We start from the raw sequence: 25,600 nt of genomic DNA on the forward strand, positions 1-25,600 counted from the left end.
TCTTTTATAGTCAACTAAATCACCTCTTCATAGAAAAAATTCATCAAATAGTCTACCTAACCTAAAACTTTTATTCTAGGTGAGTTTTAGTTCTGTTGTTTTTTTTTTTCATTGAACAATTATTATTTTCTTTTAAAGTTTTATGTTTTTATGTATGTCAATTATTTACTGTACTTGAGTGTTAAAGGTGTTTATTCAAATTAATTTCTAAATAATAATACTTCTTAGGCTAAAAATAGTAAAAAAACATTTTTAGTAAATAACAATATTAAAATATAATTTACTTAAACTACAGTATCGAAGCTAAAGAAACCTGCATTATTGTAAGTAATATAATAATAAACTAATCATCTAAAAAATGTTTCTAATTTAACTTCATAATTTATAAAAAAAATATAATTTGTTTCCCTAATTAGGTCTTTCATGTAACTAAAAAAAAGGACTTTCGTTTTTATTCATCGTGGAATCCAGAATACCTTGCCTATTGTACTTTTCCTTAGTCGATCCAGTGTATTCACATTGTATTAATAACTTGACAACTCATATAAGTCTTTATATTTTATTTTCTAATTAATTACATTATTAATATAAATTTTGCGAAAACCTGAAAGATGGCAACTGTAGCACATAAATTTTTTTCTCGAGTAAACAATTTAACGAGGATTTTCGTTTCTTTGTTTTTACCTAAAATAACTGTAATGAAAATATTTATGGGATCAAACCTGAATAAAAATATATACTTAGTTGAATGTGATGAGATCTTGTCTATTCAATTATTGTATTGAACGATACAATTTTTCATCAAGATATTAAGTTAAATTTTAACATATTTAAAAAAATTTTATTTAGCAGTAAACATGTATACTTGACGACTTTTGAATAATTATGAGTATTTGTTCACAATAATTATGTGCTTTTATCACAATTGTTAAATTTTTTAAAACGTGTAAAAATGTACGCCTTATCAATGCAATTAGAAGAATATAACTCCATATGTAGATTAGATCAAACAGTCCTACATCAGATTAAATAGAGTAGCAGCAATAGTTTTTTTTTCTTCAAAAAGTTAATTGATTTTTAAAATGTTCACTTTTGTAAACTATTTAAGAGACATAAAGGTAAATTATATACTTTTAGAATCCTAAATAAATAATTTATTGCAACTTCCCGAATTTAAATTCTTGATAAGTTCGTAGTTTCCTCTCAACAAAATCTGCGCTTTATAACTAAATAATATTCTAACATAAATGTTGACATTATGCTGTTACCCTGGGAACGATTTTATGATTTTTCGGGAGAGGTGTATTACTTGTAATCGGACAAAATTCATGAGCATACAAACGATCTCCAAGCGTTTCCATGTAATAACAATTATTGTTAACTAGTCCATTTTTGCATACAATCTGTTCGTTTAGTGATAGAGCATCTTTATTTGTATGTTGAAAAACTTGTATTGTTTTTTCGATGACTCGTTTACCCATTCCCAGATTAAAGGGTATTTTGTCATGAAGTATGAAATCCTTAATACATAACATGACATTAAAAATGAATGCGTGACATGCCACGGGAGAACTGATTTCCCGGTTGCCATATTCAACAGCGGTGCCGGACGCTCGGTATATCTCGCCCCGAACAGCCACCATACCGTCGTCCAACACGGTGCCGCCATAGTGCCATAACAACATTAATTCAACAGCAAACTTGGCTAGCTTGGGTTGTTTGCTCAAATTCAATCCTGTTAACGGCGAATACTCCAGGCACTCGTCCAAGTCGATGTTGAATATGTTCAATTTTTCACCGTACGCTGTTGCTAGTTTTTCCAAGCTGGCCGACAGTTGATTCTAAAAATAAATGTATAAAACTAAACATTATAAAATTAAACTCGGCGGATAGTTAGAATTTCTTTGATGGATAGAACTAAACTTCAAATTATTTAAAAAAACACTTCTAATGCATTTAGTGAGTTAAAAAAAAAATTAATTACATTTCGATTATAAAATTACCCCGAATTTTACTTTAATATAAAGGATTCTATACATTAGAATTATATAATTTTGTTCTCGATAAGTTGTCCACAGGCCAACTATGATGAAATAACGATTAGAATGTATGTAATAAATAATAGAAAATTTTATAAGTATCTCTCTAATTTGTATTTTTAAATTCTTAATTAACATTAATTTTTAAAAATTCTAAACGAATTGCATTGAAATAAATTACTAAATCATCCGCTTGAATTGGACAATCAACTCGAGAACATTTTTTTTATAGAAATGGAAAAATAAAAATTAGTGAAAAATTTAGAATGATTAAATAATTTGTAACTTTAGTACATAATTGATTGTAAAAAATATTAATAATAACACTGCAGTTTACTAACCGATCTTCGTTTAAGTTGCCTATGTTCGTGTAATTCTGTAGTTTTGTGCACTAAGAATACGTTAACTTTGCTTTTTTCGCCTATAGCTTCTAGAGCAGACTCTAGGGAACATATGGACAACCAATTTGGTATCGACGTGTCGTTTATAAACACATAGTGAACATCAGTAGAGCCGACTTCCAGTGAAATGAGTTTAGATAACCGTCGATTCGCATTCCTCGTGTTTTCTGATAAGTTTGGAATTTCAGAAACGCCAACGCATAAATCAGTGTCTGTACCAAATACTTGGGATGGCATTGAATTGACTAGAAATGAAGCTTCAGGTACTGAATTCGATTCAAAGTGATATTCGTACTCGATCACAATATAAACAGTCAATAGTATGACGGAAATAATCATGAAAGATGTCAATAAATACCAGTAAATGCATTCTAGTGGGCCGATACTTTCTGCGAGTAATTTTTCGACGCCTTTATTTACAGTACTACTGAACTCTTTGCTATCGTTTTTGCAGGCGTGTTTTTCACACTTCTCACAAGGCCAATTTAAAGTTTTAGAGCTCACCTTCATCTATAAAAATTATAATAAGACATTTAATAAGTAACCATATTTTATATTTATTAAATAATAAATAAACTATTTGTTCTATAAATTATATAAAAATCAAATTTCTGTTTGATGTGTTTCTAGGGTGTTGACGCCGTTAAATAAGTCATTATTTGCGTACATTTAATTATTATTCGCATCCATAGATAAAATTGATAAAAAAATGATTAAACAGGTGTTTGATATTTTATAGTTGAAGTTTTTAAAACAAATACCAACATTTTAAAACTAAAAAATAAGTATCTATATTTTTAAACATGAAATGTATTGATACTATCAAATTATAAAATGAGTAATTTTTTTCAAAAATTGTTTATCATTTACTGAAGGACAGCATTCTAAAATTTAAATAATATTAATCAATTAAAGTGCATCATGGTTACTCATTTTTAATTAACAAATTTAAATAAATGCACATATCTAATGCATGCATTTTTATAAACAGATTGTCAGATTATTATTCGTCATTTTTAAGTTTGACGATTCGATAATATACATAATTTTATAGTGGAAACTTACATTTCTTTTTCAGTATGTACGTTTTACACTTTTCACATTACAAGATACAATTATTAATATTAATTAAAACTTTGCTGCATAGAATAAAAATATTATTGAGCTTATATTCGTTAACATTAAAACGCGGAACTGTTGGACGAGTAACTAATATGAAAAAAAAATACATACACACATTATGTGTTTATTAATGTGTTTTTCAAATGTCTGCTAGTAACACCTATAACAATACAAATTCACAAATAAACAACAATTTAACAACTGTTACATTGTTTATAAATTGAACACGCATGTTTTAAAAAAAACTTTGAGAATGTCAATCTTACAGCATAATATAACCGTGTTATGAGGAGTACGTTTACACAAATAACTAAACGGATTTTGGGTTTGTTTTCGCTTTGTTCAAATATCAACACTTTGTTTACATCAATTGATCTATTTAATTTGATATAATCTTTTAGATTAAGCAAATAAATTAAAAATTTAGTTTCATAAATAGTTAAGAATTGACATTTTTTATACCGAGAATGCCTTTTTGCTATTCAAGTTAAAAAAAAAATTGTATGTATTATTATTTACTAATCAACTATATTTTTGAAATTTTTTTTCGTAAAAAAAAAATAAGACGCCATAAAAATAATCTGTTACTAAATATGAATCATTAGTTTTATAATGGGTTCCACTATGGAAAAATTGCTACTAAAAAAAATTAATATTTGTCAACTAATGTTTAAAAACATTAGTTTTTGTCTTATTTTCTTAACTGATTAGTAATTATTATTTAAAACAATTAATTTTTGTGAAGGTATATTTTCATTATGTATATTAAACAGAGGTGGTCCTAGAAATGTTTCTAGGGAAGTGCTTGTAGGCATTTTTTTGAGTCAGCATTTATTTATTAGAGATCTTTTATTGCTCTTCAATTAATAAAATCTAAAAACGGGCTGTATATAACTGACTTAGTACAAAAATGATAAGACATCATTTTGGTTTGGGGGTCGTCAATCCTTCAACACCTCCTTATAAGACGATCTTTATCCTAAAATTATAATAGCATGACTTGGGAATTTTGATGAAATTTTAATTGAAAGACTTTACATTCAACATTATTTTTATTATAAGCTATGAGTTTTAGGTTCAAAAAAGAAATAAAGTGACATTTATTATCTCTGTACCTACCTCGCTCAAAAAGTTAATATTTTAATTTTTACATCCAACCTAATACTAATATTTAATTTAATTATACTACATAGATAATTATACGATAAAAATAAATTATATAGTTGTGGAAAATAATTGTATTTATAATTTTGTAAAAATTAATATCTTTTATATGTCGATTGTTTGCTATAACAACGACATGATACAAAAAATATGATTTTACACAAAACTAATATGAGAATTTAATTTACATGAATATAAAATAATGTTATAAAGTCAGGTAATGAGAAGTAATATTTAATAAATGCGTAAAGAATATTGTTTATAACAGCGGGGAAAAATAATGTCAATGTCAAAAGTTCAATAATTAGAATGTATGTTGGCCGTTTAATATTACATAAGTGCATATCTTGAGATAAATGTACAATTAAGATAATTATATTTAATAATTAAATGCATTATAGCAGGTTTAATTATTTCAATAGATATATTATATAAATAAGACACATTTTGATAGAGTATTGAATTATTTTACAATTTTAAATTATGCTTTAACTTTAAGACAACATTTTTCCAATAATCTATTCGAGATCGCCTATTATTTTTGTTAAGTAAACATATATATAAGTAAAATTCCCAACAAAATATTAATATGAAGAAATCAAAAATAAACGAATTTAATAATATACTTTCCTATAATTATTTAAGTAATTTTAAGTAAAAATTGGTGGAATTCACACAGGTTGTAATAAATACTTGATCTTTGTCCTCACATGGTTTATCACATGACTTACATAAATCTATTTTAAATTATAAGTTCATGGAACGCTTCGTACATTACCACAATACAGGTCTAAGATTAGATATAAGAATAACACGGTAGGATAACCGACGTTATTTCTCTTTAAAAATACTAGCACAACATATTCTATAACTTAGATGTATATATGCAAGCGGTCGTTATTATAGTTGGATGATCGTTGTTTATCGGATCAATTAGACGGCTTATCTCAATACGGAACTTTAGGGGCCTCTAGTCAGATCTCCATGATTGTTAAACCGGTCATTACTCTCAGTTCATTATTGGCTCTTTAGTTAAGCGGTTAACTTTTTTACGAACAATTATTCATTAATAGTTTTTTTTTAATTCAAAACATATTATATTTTAATAGGCACTATGGTTATAGTAAATAACAAACCCAAGGTAGAGAAACGGAAGCAAATCAGTGTGAAGTCTATCGCAGACGTTGAAGATGTGGTGGCTATGAAAAAAACTTTTAACCGCCATCTTCATTTTACCCTAGTCAAGGATAGAAACGTTGCCACTATTCGCGATTATTACTATGCATTGGCTCATTCTGTGAGGGATAGTTTGATTTCCCGATGGATACGGACTCAACAACACCAATATGCTGTTAACCCAAAGGTTAGTCTTAATTTAATGCAACTAAAAATTCATAATAATTACATAGTCTTATTACAAAAAGTCTACTTAATAAAGGTTTATAATTTAAATTAGGTGTGATAATTTAAAGTAATCATGAATTTGTTTAAACACAAATCAGCCTAGTGTTGATTTTTTAGCCTTAGTTTTATTAAAATAACTTAAAATGAATACTTAATATAATTGTTTTTTTTGTTTACATATTTAAAAAGTTATTGATAGATATACATACAATTTGTTTAATGTTTATTCCTTGGAGAAATACAACTTATTTAATTTTATTAGACATTAATAGAAACAATAATTATTATTATATATTTATTTAATATAAGTTATTTGAGAATAAAAATATTTAATCACTGATTAAAATAAAATTAGTAATAATGGACTGAAATTAAAAGCTCCACTTATATACATAAACCTATGTGAATAAGCAACAGAAAAGTGATCTCATGAATTTATTTCCAATTGTTTTTAAGCACGATATTCGAAAAATTAAAAATTTTAAGATAAGTTTTATTGTCATTTATTTTTTAAGTCACGTAATAATGGGTTATTATGCAGGCGAGTTGTCTCATTGACATGTATTTTCTGCTATAATTGTTGTAGGTGAAACGTTGTCAACTAAAGTAATACCATTTTATTTCACTTATCAATACATAGTACACTATCTAGAAATAGCATTCTCTTAATGTCAAATTTCATGAAATATCTATGTTGATTTCTAATTGTTATCTTTATTGTATTTCTTAAGTCATTAAATATATTTTTTAAATATTTTAAGTTATAATGCTAAATAAAAATGATTAAGGACATTCATTTCAAACAAACTAATTATGATTAATATAAACACATTAGTTTTATGCATTTATACAACTGATCAGTTTATCATAAACCACACGATTACTTGCAAAATAAATTCAATAATGAGAAACACAATTTTTGTTTTGTTTTTAGTTACATATATTTCTTGATTTTTTAGCTATAAATTACTTTTTCGAATCATTCCTTTAAATTTTTAAGGGTGTCAACTTTATTTTTTCTAATGGCAACATACATATCTAACTAGCCTATAAATTAGAAAATAATCTAATTAATAATATGACAACAACTTTCCATTACATCAGTATTTCAGAAATTTTTAATAATGACTGGTGGTGAGGAGCGATTGCTGATATTTTTATCACCAGTCATTTCCCGGTAGTGTACTCTTCATCCCACTTATATATAAAAATGAGAATTCTTGCAAAATATTGGTCCAAACATTGTTATCAATCAGTCATATTCTTAATTAGATAATATATTATTTTATAAATTAATTAAACCTGTATGTTATCATTAAAAAAAATAAAGTTGATACCCCTATAAAATTATAAGGGATAATCCTAAAAAGAAATTAATAGCTAATAAATCAAAAATTATAAGTAACTAAAAAAACCAAAAATTTTTTTCAATATTGTATATTATTTTGTAAGTAATCGAGTGGTTTATGATAAACCGATCACTCTGTATTTTATACTCAAAAAATAATTTTTTTTCAGTACACCAGAGGTAAGCTATCTCAAGTCATATTTTTTTTCAAAAATAAGTTAAGACAATTCTTGAATTTGTTATTCAATATGCATTCATTTTAATTTTAAGTCTATTTTTGCATTTCTGAGGGTGTCGGCGAGATTTTTCTTGTGATTTTCTCATTGATGGGTGCCTGGTCTCTGGTGCCAGTCGGCCATAATATCCGTCCCGTCCATCATTGGTCTAGGCAAGAACTTTCTTTGACTCCCTAACATTCGGAAAATATAAGGATGTAAATAATAATTATTATTAATTTTGCTTTTCTGAAAATTTTTTAAAATTGACATCAATTTTTAGAGAATAACCGCTGATTTAAACAGTTAGAGTATCAATTTTTTAGTTTTTTGTTATAAATAGTTAACTTAATAAATATTTTTCGTAGTAGTGTCAAGTGGAAGTTTAGGATAAGGGTAGCTGAACTCAAGTAGTTGGGGTAAAGGCGAGGAAAAAGAAGAAGAATCTTTCATATTAGCGGTGTAATATTATAATTATAGATTAATAATTAATACTTTTGATATTCTATCAACTCTCTAAAATGATAATTAGATAAGAAATGGTTAAATAATTTTAGTGTGATTTTACTTATGATTTTTTTAAATTTTACTTATCTTGTCTATAACAAAGTTTTAAATTTAGTCATTATCAGGAAAAATATTGGGATAGTAATTTTTAACCTTGTTAAAGGAGGTTTCAGTGTTTTATATTGATAAATAATACCTGCCAATGATACCAGAAAACGTAGTCTCACTAAAAATATTGTTGATATTATTAAATATTTTTAATTTTGTGTAATTCAGGTAATACTAGTCGTTTTTATTAATAATGATTTTGAAAAATTTAAGGAATATGCTTATATTTATACTATATCAAATTTATTAAAAAAATGTATTAGAAAAATGTTTGTGTACGTATCAGTAAACAAAGCACAATTTTTATAAATTCAGAATTTATTAAATTTTAACTATCCGTTTGAAACAAAATTCAATTCGATTTTTATTTATGTAGTGTACCACGTTTTAAATAGTTATTATCCTGAATTCTCATAGGATTTTTAGTTTTTTTTTTTAATTTTAACTTGGATGCAAAGAACAGGTATTACATGACTTAATAAAATAGATAAGTACAAAATTGTAAATAATTATATATTTTTATATAATTTACATGAAAATGTTGAGCATGTGTTATTAGTTCTTCAGTTAATGCATTCAAGTCAATGAAAGTTTTAATAAAATTATATTTTTACGACTTTATCAGTTTTTGTCGATATGAAAATTGTACCACGAAATGTTTAAGTTTTACTTTTTTCTTTAAAAAAACCCTAATTTTTTTCACATTATCAATTCAAATTTAAGTTTGCTGACTTATATGTCAACAAAGACTTACCACTTAATTTTATTTTTTTCAATGAGGATAAGTTATTTATATAAATATCATTTTCAGGGATATAAAAATTTATACCCTAAATTCCATAAAAAATTGATAATCATTTTATATTTAAACTTAAACCTACAATCTTTGTGGTAGTTTTTCATTTTAAGTGTGTAACAAACCGAACTACTATAAATATGATTTTTCACAAGAAAAAAAACAATTTATAACGTTATCATAAATTTTATAATATTAAATGTTTTATAAATCTTCTAAAAAACTTAAATTAAAATAAGGCCTTTTTTATAATGTGTAATTATTATACTGTGCGTTGTTGGCCATGAATGTAAAATTAGTCTAATTATACTTCCGTTGTAAAGAGTATATTATGGCACTCGAACATTAGCGAGCAAAAAATAAAATTACATGCCAAATTTTCAAAGTTAATTTAGTATCAATATCGTAATTTTTATTGATTATTTTTAATATTTTAAAAACTGAATGAGGCAAATATTTACTGTTTACATTGTTCGTATTACCTTTCTTAAATGGTATAACATAATGGCGGTACACAGGTCTTGTCGTAATTGACCGCTACAAATAGCTTAGAAAAATATTTGTCTCACTAAATACAAGATTAAGCTAGTAGTCAACTGTTCAGTGTTGGTCTCACGCTGACGTTCATACTGTCATTGTCGTTAAAGAGATCATTATAACGTGATTATAAATAGATATTTTTTTTTTATAAATTGTCATTATGTCTAATATTGATCAACTTCGTAAGCAAATCAGTGTACGTTCCATCGCTGGATTAGAAGATGTGACTTCACTTAAAAAATCATTTAATAGGCACTTGCACTTTACTTTAGTCAAAGATAGAAATGTAGCGACAATTAGAGATTATTTTTTTGCCCTTGCGTATATGGTCAGAGATAATCTGACTTCTAGATGGATTCGAACACAACAACATTATTATGAGATTGATCCAAAGGTAAGATTTACTTTAATAATAAGTAATTAAGACTAATGAATATTTGTTATTCGTAATTTTAAAAAGTCAATTTGTTTTTAAAATATTAGGCTGTTTTAAAATAAATGTAAACATTAAATAACTATAATCTATGTTTTATAGTTCTAAATATTTTTTAAAAATTTTATGAAAAATATTTATTTTAATTTGTAGATATTTTACATTTAAATTACAGATTGTTGGGCTTATACGGAAGTATATTTGTTTGTGTGTTATGCATAAAAACATAATTAACAAGAATTAAATTTACCGAAAGCATTTACTCAATTATTGTTATAAATATTTTAATGTTTTTGATTTGTTTAAAATAGATCATTAAATGTATCTCTTTTTGATATAGAAGTTACTGAAATATTCTTTTAGTTAGGTTATTTAGAATATAAAGTAAAGTATTCTTCAATTACGAATTTCGTATAAATAATACTTAACTAGTAAATGCTCCACATTTTATTTATTAAATATATATAAAACGAAAAACAATTTATTTCTACAATTAAAGAAATCATTAAAAAATTATGTATTAAACAGTTTATATGTATTGTATGAAGTATTACTTTAGATGTAGTCATGGCTTTTTGATTAAATGTAAAAATTCTAAGTGTTAATTGTATGAGTTAACCTATATTTCAATTTATCTGTTATATGATTTATTTGTAGTTTTAAATTACTTAAAACAATGAACTTGTAGTAGTTTACTCAACATTTTAGAAAATTATACTACCGATTTTGTTAACCATAATGTGTGCCAATTTTTTATCTTGAGTTTTTCGATTTGGAAGGTTGAAGGGTCGCAGGTGTTCATTTATCATTGTGTAGGTTATCGCTATGATAAAACTTTTAAAATTTGGTAGCTAATGTAATAAACCAAAAATAAAAAGAAAGAAAATAGGAATGGAAAAATAGAGATATAGAAATGAGAAAGCGTAGGTTAAATATAAAGAGAAATTGGTAGTACTATTTAGTAAATTATTATAATCATTATTTATTATAAGTTTTTGTAATTTTAATGTAGATTTAATTGTCTTCAATTTTATTTAAATTAATTTTCTCATTAATTGTTTCTCTCATTAATTATTAATGGTTTATCACGCAATAGATTGTTGGAAGTTCGAAAGCATAGGTTAAATTGTACTTACCTTACGTCCTGTGTGATACAATAATATTTTAAGTAAACCAGTGTTGATTTCTGTATTAAACGCACTACGTATACGATTTACACTATATGTAATATAGTCTATATAATTGATTACAAAAAACGACTCAAGACTTTAAATAATATGATTTAATTACACAAAGTCTAAGACTGATCTTACTTGTAAAAGATTTTAAACACTCTGTATTTTATTATAAAAACAATTTTGATTTTTTTACGTTTATTGAATAAATATTTTTTTTTAGAGAGTATATTTTTTTTATTGAGAGATCGATACCAATATTTCTTAAATTTTCCTCTGGCCTGGCCAAAACAAGATTCAGAAATATCTATATCTATGTAAAAAATTTATCAAGGCAGAATTGTGGTGGCCCAATGTGTCCCGGTGCTAAAATAAAGCACCTTGAAAGGATGCGGCACAATAATAACCAAGACAAAAATTAAACACCAAATATATTCGTAAGTTTCTCTGCGTTGTCTGCCGGCGCGATGTTTATTAAAACAAAGACATTAGCAACGAGACTAGCTACCCAATACGCATAGGCTTACAAATATATTCTAACCTAATATACCTAATTCTAGAACAATGTCTAGTTGCAACCTTTACTCTGTCTGCCGGCGCGATGTTTGTTAAAACAAAGACATTAGCAACGAGACTAGCTACCCAATAAGTATAGAGTTGCAATACACTTAGTCAAATAAATTTAAATCTCAATTTAAATTGAGAAGATTGTGACCTTTAGCTTTGTCTGCCGGCGCGATGTTTGTTAAAACAAAGACATTAGCAACGAGACTAGCTACCCAATAAGAAAAGCTCACAATAAATTTTTATTATTAAATGAATATCTAAATTTAGGTTGGATTTATTGTTAAAATAAAATAATTTAAAAAAAGATATAATGTTTAAAATATTATTTGATGTTTATTTTCATAACAAGAAAAATAAAATATTATTAATGATTGAACAAATTAAATTAAATTAAAAGATTCACCAAAACAAAATTCACTTTAAAATTTCTAAGTGTCATTTAGTTTTAAAGAAAAATATTCTAAGTCCAAATTAATTAAAAATCGACTAAGTGTTTTTAAATTGAAAAATATTCTAAGTTCAAATTAATTAAAAAATCAACTAAGTCCCGGAGAGTGAAATCTTGAGTAGAGTGTCGTAGATTTTGTGTATTTTAAAATCGTCAAAAGAACTGGTTTAGATGGGGGAAAATGGCTTTTTATAGTGTGAAGGGGGTAGCCCAGCGATCTCTGCCGTGATCCTAGGAGCTGAGGCTTTGTATTCTAATTGCTTAATTAAAATGGGGTACCAGCGTGTAGGCGTTACTTAATAATTTCTACAAGAGGGAGATTTTATCGTATAGTTAAAGGGTTATTTTGTATTTTAAATAAGAGAACCCTGTTTTGGTGATCTTGTATAATCATAATATGTGACATACATGAACAAATGATAACATCTTATTATATATTAATATTATATGTAATAATATAATATTACATTAACATAGCTAGGAGCTATATATTTTTTATAATCTTATTAATTTTATATTTTAGTGCATCATTTTAGTCGTTAAGTTAACTAAAACTTAATTTCAAGATTAATAGATTTTGAATATTATTTTTTATAAAAATAAATATTTTTCATTTTTCGCTTTCAATTTTATATTACTTCTTTTATTATATAATTGCTACAATTTTATCCCTTACAGTTAATGACTTTAAGTCACATAATGTAACATACAACTCTAAAAAACTCGTGTTTAGAATCAAGTTTATTTTATTAATTAATTTTTTTTTTTTAATTATTAGATATTATTTATTAATAAAATAAATTCTATTAAAACATTCTATATTTCGTGTTATTATACTACATGAAAAATATCACTATTATAATTCGTATAAAGCTAAATGATTTAACGTATACGTTTTAATCATTTTAGTTAGTCTTATTTTTCAATAGTTGGTTAACATTTCTCAGCACAAACGAAAATCGAGAAATTAGACTTAAGAAAAACAAACATCTATTTAATATTGTTACACTTTATACCTACCCCTCAGAGATTTCAAATAGAAGCAGTACAAACATTTATTTTTGCGAGAGAAGATGACTTTTTACGATATTTTTGAAAATACCGTACTGTTTTTGAACATCTACTAGTAAAACTATATATTATGAATTATTATTAAATAGTCTTAACGATTTGATGTATTATTTTGCGTCATCCTTATTATTGTATAAAATTAAGGATTCGAATCTTTCATTATTCCAATATATCTAAAGCCTAAAAATAATTTATTAATTTATTCAGCTGAAAATTGATTCTCTATTACGTCCTTAATCCATAAAATTTAATACGATGTTTAAAATGATTTTTATTTAAATTAAATTATAAAAAATACTTTTTAGTAGAATTTGATGGTATAATTTTATTTTTAATAAATTTTAGTCAAATAAAATGTTTAATATTTTAATAAATTATCGTTTTTTAGCGTATATACTACTTGTCTCTTGAATATTTGGTTGGTCGTTCTTTACAAAACACAATGATCAATTTGGGAATTCAAAGTAGTGTTGATGAAGCATTGTATCAAATGGGATTAGATATTGAAGAACTTGAAGATCTTGAAGAAGACGCAGGTTTAGGAAATGGTGGTTTGGGAAGATTGGCTGCTTGTTTTCTGGATTCAATGGCCACTTTGGGATTAGCGGCATATGGATATGGTTTAAGATATGAATATGGTATATTTGCTCAAAAGATTATCAATGGTGAACAAGTAAGTTTTTACAATGAAAAAATATAGAGTGAGTAAATAATTTTTTTACAAAATTTACTTTAGGTTGAGGAACCAGATGATTGGCTACGTTTTGGAAATCCTTGGGAAAAAGCTAGACCTGAATATATGCTACCAATTCATTTTTTTGGAAAAGTTTTAGATACAGCCACAGGAAAGAAATGGATAGACACTCAAGTATGCAAATAAAAATAAACTACTTATCCATGCCAATTATTATTTTTTATTAACAATATAGGTTGTTTTTGCAATGCCATATGACAGTCCAGTTCCAGGTTATCAAAATAATATTGTGAATACTATGCGATTGTGGTCTGCTAAATCCCCTGTCGAGTTTAACTTGAAATTTTGTATGTAATCAAATACATTTAATAGATAAGTAAATAAAATTAATGTATTTTTTTTAATTTAGTCAATGATGGAGATTATATTCAAGCTGTTCTGGATAGAAATTTGGCAGAAAATATAACTCGTGTTTTGTATCCTAACGATAACTCATTTGAAGGCAAAGAATTACGTCTGAAACAAGAATACTTCATGTGTTCAGCTACGTTACAAGTAATTATTATATATTTTTTTCATATTCCGATGGACATTCTTATAATTAACTTATAATTTTAGGATATTATTCGAAGATTTAAAGCTTCAAAACCTGGATGTCAATCACGGTTAGACTTTACAGAATTTCCAGATAAAGTGGCTATACAATTAAATGATACTCATCCATCTTTAGCTATTCCTGAGTTGATGAGAATACTAATTGATATTGAAGGCTTGGCATGGGATACTGCTTGGAATATTACTGTAAAAACTTGTGCTTACACTAACCATACTGTCTTGCCTGAAGCAATGGAGAGATGGTCTGTATCATTAATGGGTTCGATATTACCAAGACACATGCAAATTATTTATCACATTAATTTCTTGCACTTACAAGTAATATTATTATTTACTTAAAAAATTACGTTCATTTTTTAATAACTAGAATTTTTTTAGGAAGTTCAAAAGAAATGGCCTGGTGATATTGCACGTATGAAGCGTATGTCTTTGATTGAAGAAGACGGTGACAAAAGAGTTAATATGGCACATTTGTCGATTGTTGGATCCCATGCTGTTAATGGGGTTGCTCGTATTCATTCGGACATTATTAAAAATGATATGTACGCATTAATGGTTCTTAAAATTTACTAAAATGCATTACATATGTTATATACATATGTAATCCATTTTAGTAAACTTAAGTTATTAAGTTTTAAAGTTACTTAATGACTTAATTTACATTAAAACAATGCAAATTAATTATAACATTCAACTAGAGTTTAGTTAGTTTATAAATAAGAAAAAACGAGAAAAATTATTAAGCAATGTTAATTTTTTTTTCAGATTTAGAGACTTTTTCGAGCTTACGCCAGAAAAGTTCCAAAATAAAACAAATGGTATCACTCCCCGTAGATGGCTATTACTCTGTAATCCAAACTTGTCTGATATTATAGGAGAGGTAGGATTAACATAAATAAATCTTCCATTAAAAATAAAATTAACCAATTAACATGTGATTATAAACTACACTTATTAATAATATATATAATAAATAATAAACTTATATAGAGAATTGGTGATAATTGGATTACTCACTTGGATGAATTGAAGAAACTTAATGAACTGGTTGATGATCAGAGTTTCATATTGGATGTACAAAAAGTTAAACAAGAAAATAAAATGAAACTTGCACATTGGCTAGAAAGTGAATACAACGTTAAAATCAATCCTAGCTCTTTGTTCGATATCCAGGTATATAAGTATATTTTCATAGTTTATAATTCGCAGTAAATCAAATATTTTAACCTTATAAACATAAGTAATGTGTTAAATTTTGATCTATTTAAATAAGTTATAATACACTATGTAGGTGAAAAGAATTCACGAGTATAAAAGACAACTTCTGAACTGTTTGCACATCATTACTCAGTACAACCGAATCAAGAAAAATCCTGATGGTGAGTTTGTTCCAAGAACCGTAATGATTGGTGGAAAAGTAAGTACAAATAATTTTTATTTAACTCTATTATTAATTTCATATACTAGTTATATAATGTGTTGATAGGCTGCTCCAGGATATTATATGGCTAAGAAAATCATTAAACTTATCAATTATGTAGCTAATGTAGTAAACAATGACCCAGTGGTTGGAGATCGTTTGAAAGTACTGTATTTAGAAAATTACCGAGTAACTTTTGCTGAGAAAATAATACCAGCTGCTGATCTCAGTCAACAAATATCTACCGCTGGTACCGAAGCTTCTGGAACAGGAAACATGAAATTTATGGTTAATTTTTTACGTTATATTTCGATAGATGTACATATTTTAAATAAATCTTGATTAATTTATTAGTTAAATGGTGCCCTTACTATTGGCACATTGGATGGAGCTAACGTGGAAATGGCAGAAGAAATGGGATCAGAGAATATGTTTATTTTTGGAATGACTGTTGATGAAGTAGAATTGTTAAAAAGGAAAGGATACAATGCTTATTCGTATTACGAATCTAACCCTGAACTCAAACAATGTGTTGACCAAATACAAAACGGTTACTTCAGCCCTAATAATCCAGACGAATTCAAAGACGTAGTAGATGTTCTTCTTAAATGGGATAGGTATAAATAATATTTCTATAGTTATGTTATTTTAGTATATTTAACTATAATTTCTTTTTAGATTTTTCTTGTTAGCTGATTACGAAGACTACGTTAAAACTCAGAATAAAGTTAATGAAACATATATGGTAAGTATATAGATTAATTTTTCCTAAAATGTTTTTGTACTTTTACCATTTACTTATTATTTATTATAATATTAATAACTATTCAGAATCAAACGAAATGGACACAAATGTGCATTCGTAATATTGCATCATCTGGAAAATTCTCTTCAGATCGTACCATTACTGAATATGCTAAAGAAATTTGGGGTGTTGAACCATCATGGGAAAAATTACCAGCCCCCCATGAACGCATTGCTGATCTTCCAAAACAACAAGCATAATTAATTTACAAAAAAAAAAACAATGTAAATTTAAACAAAATGATTTATATTCATTCTGTAAAAACATTGTTCCTTTACTTATTTAGCTTTGTTTTAGTTATTTATTGATATTTAATTTAAATTTTGAACATTTGATTTTTACAAATTTTTTATTGTTATTCATTATAATAATTTTTAATGTTATATGTTTTTTCGCGATTTATTATATAAATGCCAAAATCATAATAATAGCTATATTTTGGTTATACTTATTATTGATTATATAGTTAAAAAAACTTTTAATTAATAAATTATTTCAAGTTAAACTAAATAATTGTTTTTTTTTTATATATTAATTTATAAATGTGTAATATATATGAAAAAAATGTCGACAACCTTAATATACTTTCCTGCAATATACAACTTGTAATTCGTAGTTTTGCGTTAATAGGATGTATTCTAAATTTACTCTTCTATATATTATGTAATAATAAAAGCAGTTCTCTTACTTAAGTGAAATGAAATTAAGGTAAACCATTTTTTGGTAAAATTATTTATGATATGTTGTAACTACGCTTTGCCTAGCTAAGGCTCTGCACTAGACTCGTTGTCCTGCGGGCTGTCTTTACAGGTAGGCCACTGATTCTCCGGTAGGAGTACCCGGTTACACCTGTCACGATATGTGATGTGCAAAAAAAGTATAACATCAAAAGCAGTTAACCAGAAAACTAGTCCGACATGTAAATTAAATAATAATTAAAAAAATTATTATAAAATTAAAAAATACTTAGGTGTATTCATAATTATACTATATAAAATACCTACTAATTATTATTTAAAACAACAGGTAGGCAAAAAAACTTAAAAATAATCTTTAAATCTCATGTTATTAGTGAAAACTACATCTTCTCTAATATATAAAATTCTCGTGTCGTGGTGTTTGTTGCCAAACTCCTCCGAAATGGCTTGAACGATTTTCATGAAATTTTGTGTGCTTATCGGGTAGGTCTGAGAATCGGTCAACATCTATTTTTCATGCCCCTAAATGTTAAGGGTGGTGCACCTCTTATTTTTTTTTTGAAAATTTTTTATATTTTTTTATGATATAGAATTCAAAAATACATACAACCCTACATTTTCATCCTACGATCAACCCCTATTTTTCCATCGCGATTTTTATTTTATCCATAGATCCTCAATAGGGTTGCAAGATGGCAATCGAATATAATAATTATAGTACGATAAATTCTTATTCAGAGTTTATAATTTCAATTTCCTTTAATTATGTTTTTTTTCTTAATTTAATTTGATCTTCCACCCTCACCGGTAAATAACTGATCAACTATCAATTGATCAGTCATTCCCATCAGGTGTCTACCGTTGTCACCTCTCATCTAGCAAACATCACAAAGTTGGGATGACAACGAAGCCCCTCTCTTGTCTTACTCACTATACAGTTTTCGGCCAATTTGGTTTTATTTGTATATCTACAGTTAGCAGTGACTGTTATACGTATTATTCTAATTTTTCTTTGCAACTCTCATGTTAACTTTACTTTCATCGTAAATTTATCATTAATTTCCAGTGCAATAATTATTTATTCACAATTTATTAATAACTTATAAAGACAGATTTTACTCTCAGTTAATTAAGTGATCTCATGTAAGTAAACACGTGTTGTTAGTTTCTGCCAACAATAGTCATTACCGTACCTGTATATATTGTACTTAACATTTTTTGGAAATAGTTTTAAATGAAAACAAAAATATGTATGTGTTTAATAAATATACGTGTTTAATTATTGTGAAAGGTAAGTCAGATAATAAGCAATCGAATACAATATTGTTACTGTTTTTCACCAATAAGTATTTCAACTTGATTTATTTATGTGTTACACCTTTTGTTATTTTTGTATTACTACAAAGTGACGTCCAAAAACGAGCTTAGTTAAATTTTACTAAGGGTTTTCTAAAAAAAAAAAATGACTCAGAAAAATCAAAGCATTAAAGTTATAAAAATTTTGTAACTTTGAAATACCAAAAAAAAAATAATAATAAAAAAATAATTTTATTGATATAAAGAAAAAATGAGTATTTAAAATTAATTTGAAAATATAAATAATGTTCTGAAGAACTTTGAAGGAATTTTAAAAAATTGAGAATGAAATATATATATATATATTTACTGAAATAAAAAGTAAATTGAATTGAGAATTGAATTTTAACAATTGAGAATAAAAGATATACTTGAATAAAGAGTGAATTAAATTAAAAGTATATTAAATTAAAAAAGTGTATTAAATAAGAATTGAGAATAAAAAGCACTTGAACTAAAAAAGTGAATTAAAATTATTCGAGTAAAATATATATATTTCAATTATATAGTGAAATAAAATCAGAGGAAAATACCTGAGTTTAAAGGAAAACAAAAAGTGAATATAGATAAAATTTTTATTTCAAAAAATTGACTAAATGTCAGAGGAAATAGAAAAGATTGTAATAGAAGGAGACCCAGAAGAATATAAAAAAACTTCAGAGTGGATAAATTCACTAAAAAAACTTGAGTTAATTAAAGAACTTGAAAATAGGAAATTAACAACTGTTGGTACAGTATCAGACTTAAAAATAGGATTATTTTGACATTTTTCTTCAAAAAACTTAAATCATAAAAACAATACTGATCAAGTTTCATCTAAAGTAATTAATAATTATAACATGAATAAAAATTTATTTTTCAAACCAACTACCTTTTCGGGAGATATAAACGAACGCGTAGACTCGTTTTTAAAAACATTTAATAGAGCAGCACTAATTAATAATTGGTCTGATGTTAATAAACCGCAATATTTAGTCGCATTTTTGCAAGGTGCAGCTCTTTCCTTTTATGATAATATTGAATCAAAAAAATTACCTTAGAATAATTTAGAAAAGAAATTTAAAGAAGAATTTGAACCTATTGCTCAATATGATATGTTACGTATTTTGTTAGAAAAAAGAAAACAGTTAGATGATGAATAAACGGTTGCTTATATTAATGATATGGAAGCTTTATGTAAGAGAATTGATAGTAATATGTAAGAGAATTGATAGTATTATGTTGGAGACTGAATTAGTAAGAAATGTAATGAAAGATCTTAAACCAAGTATTTCTAGATATGTTAGTATTCTTGATAATTGCAATTTAGAAGAGTTAAAAAGAAATATTCATAAGTATAAAATGGTTGAATTTATGATCACTGGAGAAACAATTAAAAGCCCATCTGAAATAAAACAGTCTATAATAAATGAAGAAATCAATCAAATAACTCAAAATAATGAAAATGATAATATTAAAAAATTAACCGAGGAATTTCAATGTTTAAAACAAAATCAAGAACAATTTTATAATAAATTTATTAACTTAATGCCGATCAATAATCAACATCAAAACAATTCGCGATTTAATAATTTGTCAGCAATGAATAATAATAATAATAATAATAATAATAGATCACAAAAAAATAATAGATTTAACAACAAATTACAAAATAATTTTAAAGCTAATTATANCAAAAAAATAATAGATTTAACAACAAATTACAAAATAATTTTAAAGCTAATTATAGTCTACAAAATAATAACAATCAGTTTTATAATAATGCTTTTTCTTACAAAAATAATCCTAATAATCAAAATTATTAAGCGCGTTTTAACAACAATAATTTTTCATCTAATCAAAACCGCTATCCAATTAACATACAAAACAGATATACTTTCAGTCAAAATCAAACTGATTATAAACTTTAAAGAAACAATTATAATGAAAATAGTAATAATTTTCAATCTAATTTAAATAAACAAACTCAATATTCAAAAAATCTTAATTGTAATATATGTCATAGTAATTCTCATGACACGTCAAATTGCTTTTTCAAAAATAATCAAAGAATTTGCCAAATTTGTAATTTAGTTGGACACACAGCCTTAAGGTGTAAAGAACTTCCAAAAAACTAAATACTAGGTTAAACGATGGTGCTGAACGAAACAGTTTACCTTTTAAAGCACCACACAAAATTATCAATAACATAACACACACTAAACACATGCCTATCGCTTTACAATTTTATGCTTTATTTAATGATATTAAAATACCTATAACGATTGACACAGGATCAAATATATGTTGCATAACACATACTTTGATACCTCACAATCAGATCAAATTGCAATATTAACAACATCACCAAAAATAGGTGATGCTATCCCAGTTTGTGCTAATGGTAGAGTAATTTTTTTTTTAATTACAAAAAATTATTATTTTGAAAAGCCAGAATACATAAATATTGAAAAAGCTTTAATTAACTTAAAAATTGAAATGATAAAACATCATGATACACATATAGCAATGCCTAGAATAGCATCAGGCTTAGATAAAAAAGAATGGACCATAATTAAACAAATGATTTTTTCGACTTTTATAAACACTAGTATTAATATTTTAATATGTCATTATAATAATGAATATATTACTAATGATTGGAAAACTGAAGAACATAATTCACTTATAAACACGATTAAACAAAATTATAAACGCACTTAATGATGGAAAAGATGAAAAAGTAACTTCTGTTTTTGAAATATTAGAGCTTTTAGAATTATCTGATCTACCTAATTATTAGTTTAGTGATGATGAATTAGCAGCTATTGCAAATCATTACAATCATGACATATATCTTTAATGATACAGATAAAACTGGAATCATTTATGGTTTAAGTAATCATCGGTGTGGAATTTCGAGGGAGATATAAATGATGCGTGGAATAGATTTGTTAGTTGTGTAAAGAATACAGCAAAACAGATTGTTGGTGAGAGTAATAGTAGAACGCCAGGAAATAAGAAAACCTGATGGCGAGGACGTTCAAAGAATCATAGAGTAAGAAAAAGCAGTTCAAAGTATGGCAGAGGAGCAAAAGGAGAGAAGATTGTATGGAGTATAAACAGTTGTATGATAGGCTAGGAAAAAATGAAAGTGAAAAAGAAATCTATAGACTTGCAAAAGTAAGAGAAAAAAGGTCTAAAGATTATTACCATATAAGGTGTATAAAGTGTTGATAAGAGGGTGCTATCGAGTGATGATGATGTGAAAAAAAGGTGAACAGAGTATTGTGAAAAATTACTGAATGAGGAACATTAGAGGATATCTTGTGGAACGAGGGACTGGTAGATTTAATTAGTGAAAAAGAGGTATGGGAGACTGTGGCATCAATGAAAAAGAATAAAGCATTAGGATCAAATGAAGTGCCTGTAGAAGTATGGAAAATATTAGGCGGTGTTGACATAAGGCGGTTGAAGAATTTTATTAAAAAGGTAAAGGCAAAAGAATGAAGGAATAGTATTGTGGTGCCGATATTTAAAGGCAAAAGCGGCATACAGGAGTGTGAGAATTATAGAGGCATAAAGCTTATGAGTCATAGTATGAAGATTTGGGGAAAGGTAATAGACAAAAGAATTATAGGAAAACTATCAGTAACAAAGAAACAGTTTGGTTTTTTGCCATTGTCATTTTCATGAACGCCCGTTTCTTCCAAGAAGAAAACTAGTTTATTCTTAATATATTGGCTTAACATATTGTAGTAATACAAAAATAAAGATATAAATAGATGTACATGTGTATTGTGTATATTGACCAAGTTTATGTATGTTTGGGGATTTGGTCATTTGGTGAGCAACGAGGTTGTGTTGGGGTTGTAGAGTCCGAGGGTTTAGAACAATAAAGACAAGTAGAAATAATTAAGGTTCCTCTTATAGAGATATTATAAATGACCCAAGTTGGTAAGTACCTGTAATAATACACTAAGGTAACGAAGAGGCGGTGGCAGGCACGTAGACATGGATGGACCTGGGTGGGCCTGGCCCCCCTTAGATTTAATGTAGCCCAGGACCGGCCCCCCCAAATTTAAAATTCAATTATTTTTACGAATTATCAATAACGTACTAGGCCTTATATACATTGAAATTATTATTCATTTGTGATTACTATTGAGTAATACAGTTATTATTATGGCTGTATTTTCATTTTTATATTCATAGAAAACTATGAATATAAAAATGATTTTTTATTTTGAAAAAGATAACGTTCTGGACGTAATAATAAATGAAATAGCAGTTACTCCAAACGTGGTTGTAGATGAATTTTTTTTAATTCTGGTCCAACAAATGATAACAAACTACCAAGTATCATTGATACTTTGGAGGTTATGTCCTCCAGAACACTTTATTTATAAATATATGCAAAAGCAAAACTCATTCCTCGAAGCATATCGTTGACAATGCGTTGGAATGTTTGTGCTGCATTTTTGAGTCCAAAAGTCATTACAGGAAACTCAAACAAACCAAATGGTGTGGTTACCGCTGTCTTAGGAATATCCTGTGCTGCTACCGGTACCTGGTGGTACGCTCTAACAAGATCTATCTTGGAGAAAATTGTCTTTCCCTCCAAGTGAGCCGTAAAGTCGTGTATGTGTGGTAACGGGTAGCGATCCTCGCGTGTTACAGCGTTGAGGCGTCTGTAGTCCCCGCACGGGCGAAAAGATCCATCTTTTTTGGCCACCAAAAGTAGAGGGCTGGCCCAGGCACTGGACGACGGTCGACAGATACCATTCTTCAACATATAGTTGAATTCTTTTTGTGCAGCCTGTGCACGGTCTGGTGGAAGACGACGAGGACGTGCAAAAAGCGGAGGGCCTGTAGTGACCAGCTCGTGTACCACATTATGTTTAAATGTAGTGGGCACAGGTGACTCACGTGTGACCTCAGGATATTCTTGCAGAAGTTCGGTGAACTTTGTTGAAGAAGATATAACGCTGAACAATGTCGTTTTGAAGTTCTTCACGGAAACTGTTTTGACAGAGGCGTTACTGTGCGGGTCTACGAGTCGGTTGTGTCGCACGTCGACGAGCAGTCCATAATAATGTAAGAAATCTGCGCCGATAATTGGGCGAGCAACGTCCGCCATCTCGAACGTCCAATGGAAAGAACGTGAGAACCCGAGATCTAAGTGGAGAGTCCTTGGTCCATATGTTTGAATAATTGTGCCATTAGCAGCAGTGAGCGTAATGTTAGACGCCACTTGTGCACACTTCATCGGAGGTAAAACTGAAATTTCGGCGCCAGAGTCTATCAAGAAACGTTTTCCTGAGCAGGCGTCCTGGACATACACACGACAAGACGAGGGGGCGACGGAAGTGACGGTTTCCGCCGCCTTCGCTAGTTTTCCGACGAGTACGCACAAGGCGGTCGACACTTTCTTGCTTCGTTACCAAAACGGTTATGATAAATGCACCACTTATGGTTGTACGCGCGAGATCGCGACCGGGAACGTGAACGGAACGATGAACGTTGTCGACGATGCTGATCCGGCGGACGATTGTTCGTTTGTATGGTAGCAAGAGTCGCAACTTGAGCGGTGAGTGCCAGAATTGAATTTTCTATTGCCCGAAGTCTATCAGGCTCGGGAGCAGACGATGTGGATAGCGCATAAACATCCCGATTGGCGCTGCTGACATCCATGACGCGGTCGGCACGTTCAGCGAGTTCGTCGAGACTGCCGTCCAAACCGGCGACTACAGTGAGAACTGCTGACGGGAGTTTTTGGAGCCAGAACTCTTTCAATGCGGCGTCTCCGATTCCTTCTGGTAACAAACTCCGCATATCGCGTAACAGCTGCGACGGTCGGCGATCGCCCAACCCGCCGGGCTGTACAATGGAGCGAAACCGGGACGCTTGCGGTACTGCGTACGCAGCGATAAGGCGTTCCTTGACTAGTGCGTACTGCACTTCAGGGCCTAGGAGATCGGAAATGTTGCGAATACCGTCTTCGTCTAGAGCGGCTAACACGTGGTTGACACGGGACAAATCGGATCTGATTCGCTGGTTATTGAAAATCGCCTCAGCGTGTATAAACCACTGAGTGGGTGAGTGCCGCCAGAAACCAGGAAGACGCGTAGTATTAATCGCGGCTACGGCAGTGTCGAAATCCGTCGGTGCCCTCGGTGGATGGGCCACTAGCGGCGGCGCGACCGGTTGATTTGACGGCGGAAACGTGTCATTGTCCACTGACAGTAAATCTCGCATATCGAATAATAAACGCACGAAATAATAAAATATAAAAACGAAAACTAAAATGACTCACGTCGATGGTCACCAATTTGGAGGTTATGTCCTCCAGAACGATGGTTTTTTAAAGCAAATAAATAAAGTTCGTAAGAGTAATTAATTGCATATAATTTAGCTTGAATTTTAATATTAGCTACAATAAATTATACACGATAATAAATAAAATTTGCAAACAGAAAATCACGTGTTTGTCGGTAAAATATAAAGGCGTACTTTATTAAACAAGGTAACGCGACAAACGAAACTTTTAGAGATCGAATGGTGACTGACTAGACAGGGAGGACGGTTAATTTAAAAATCACATTTAATAAGGCACACAGGTAGGGACGATTACATAATCAAAACTCACGACGAATACCAACAATGTTTAACAAAATACAAAATACAATAAAATA

General features: G+C 28.2%; 3 protein-coding genes across 6 annotated transcripts; 1 reads left to right on the forward strand and 2 right to left on the reverse strand.

Moving 5' to 3' along the window:
* Positions 1-95: 95 nt before the first annotated feature.
* LOC126895957 (uncharacterized) lies at positions 96-6,459 on the reverse strand. Of its 3 annotated transcripts, none has more exons than XM_050668318.1 (3): positions 6,340-6,459; positions 2,381-2,950; positions 96-1,841 (listed from the first exon to the last, which is right to left on the reverse strand). In XM_050668318.1, exons 2-3 carry the CDS (start codon positions 2,948-2,950, stop codon positions 1,257-1,259), a joined length of 1,155 nt encoding a protein of 384 aa, XP_050524275.1. In that variant the 5' UTR covers positions 6,340-6,459; the 3' UTR covers positions 96-1,256. The 3 variants fall into 3 exon arrangements, with proteins under 3 accessions (XP_050524275.1, XP_050524273.1, XP_050524274.1); XM_050668316.1 differs by lacking the exon at positions 6,340-6,459 and adding an exon at positions 3,674-3,694; XM_050668317.1 differs by lacking the exon at positions 6,340-6,459 and adding an exon at positions 3,506-3,657.
* LOC126895955 (glycogen phosphorylase) lies at positions 5,602-17,178 on the forward strand. 2 transcript variants are annotated; one of them, XM_050668309.1, is made up of 14 exons: positions 5,602-6,089; positions 13,727-14,011; positions 14,075-14,206; positions 14,268-14,379; positions 14,442-14,587; positions 14,651-14,965; positions 15,026-15,189; positions 15,413-15,527; positions 15,638-15,820; positions 15,939-16,064; positions 16,134-16,355; positions 16,422-16,684; positions 16,746-16,812; positions 16,899-17,178. In XM_050668309.1, the coding sequence occupies exons 1-14, from the start codon at positions 5,841-5,843 to the stop codon at positions 17,070-17,072; spliced, it is 2,553 nt and encodes an 850-aa protein (XP_050524266.1). In that variant the 5' UTR covers positions 5,602-5,840; the 3' UTR covers positions 17,073-17,178. The 2 variants fall into 2 exon arrangements, with proteins under 2 accessions (XP_050524266.1, XP_050524267.1); XM_050668310.1 differs by lacking the exon at positions 5,602-6,089 and adding an exon at positions 9,692-10,038.
* A 7,118-nt stretch (positions 17,179-24,296) lies between these two features.
* On the reverse strand, positions 24,297-24,740 carry LOC126894991 (uncharacterized). The gene has a single exon (XM_050666415.1). The coding sequence runs from the start codon at positions 24,738-24,740 to the stop codon at positions 24,297-24,299; it is 444 nt and encodes a 147-aa protein (XP_050522372.1).
* Positions 24,741-25,600: the final 860 nt, after the last annotated feature.

Source organism: Daktulosphaira vitifoliae, unplaced genomic scaffold (genome assembly GCF_025091365.1).
Source record: "Daktulosphaira vitifoliae isolate Bord-2020 unplaced genomic scaffold, ASM2509136v1 Scaffold_1, whole genome shotgun sequence".
NCBI lineage: Eukaryota > Metazoa > Arthropoda > Insecta > Hemiptera > Phylloxeridae > Daktulosphaira > Daktulosphaira vitifoliae.

Coding starts and splice junctions, on each gene's coding strand:
- LOC126895957 (XM_050668316.1), bottom strand. Junction 1,842..2,380: donor GGCAACTTAAACGAAGATCG/GTTAGTAAACTG, acceptor ATTTATTTTTAG/AATCAACTGTCGGCCAGCTT.
- LOC126895955 (XM_050668309.1), top strand. CDS start 5,841: ATGGTTATAGTAAATAACAAACCCAAGGTAGAGAAACGGAAGCAAATC. Junction 14,380..14,441: donor CGAGTTTAACTTGAAATTTT/GTATGTAATCAA, acceptor TTTTTAATTTAG/TCAATGATGGAGATTATATT. Junction 15,528..15,637: donor TGTCTGATATTATAGGAGAG/GTAGGATTAACA, acceptor AAACTTATATAG/AGAATTGGTGATAATTGGAT.
- LOC126894991 (XM_050666415.1), bottom strand. CDS start 24,740: ATGCGGAGTTTGTTACCAGAAGGAATCGGAGACGCCGCATTGAAAGAG.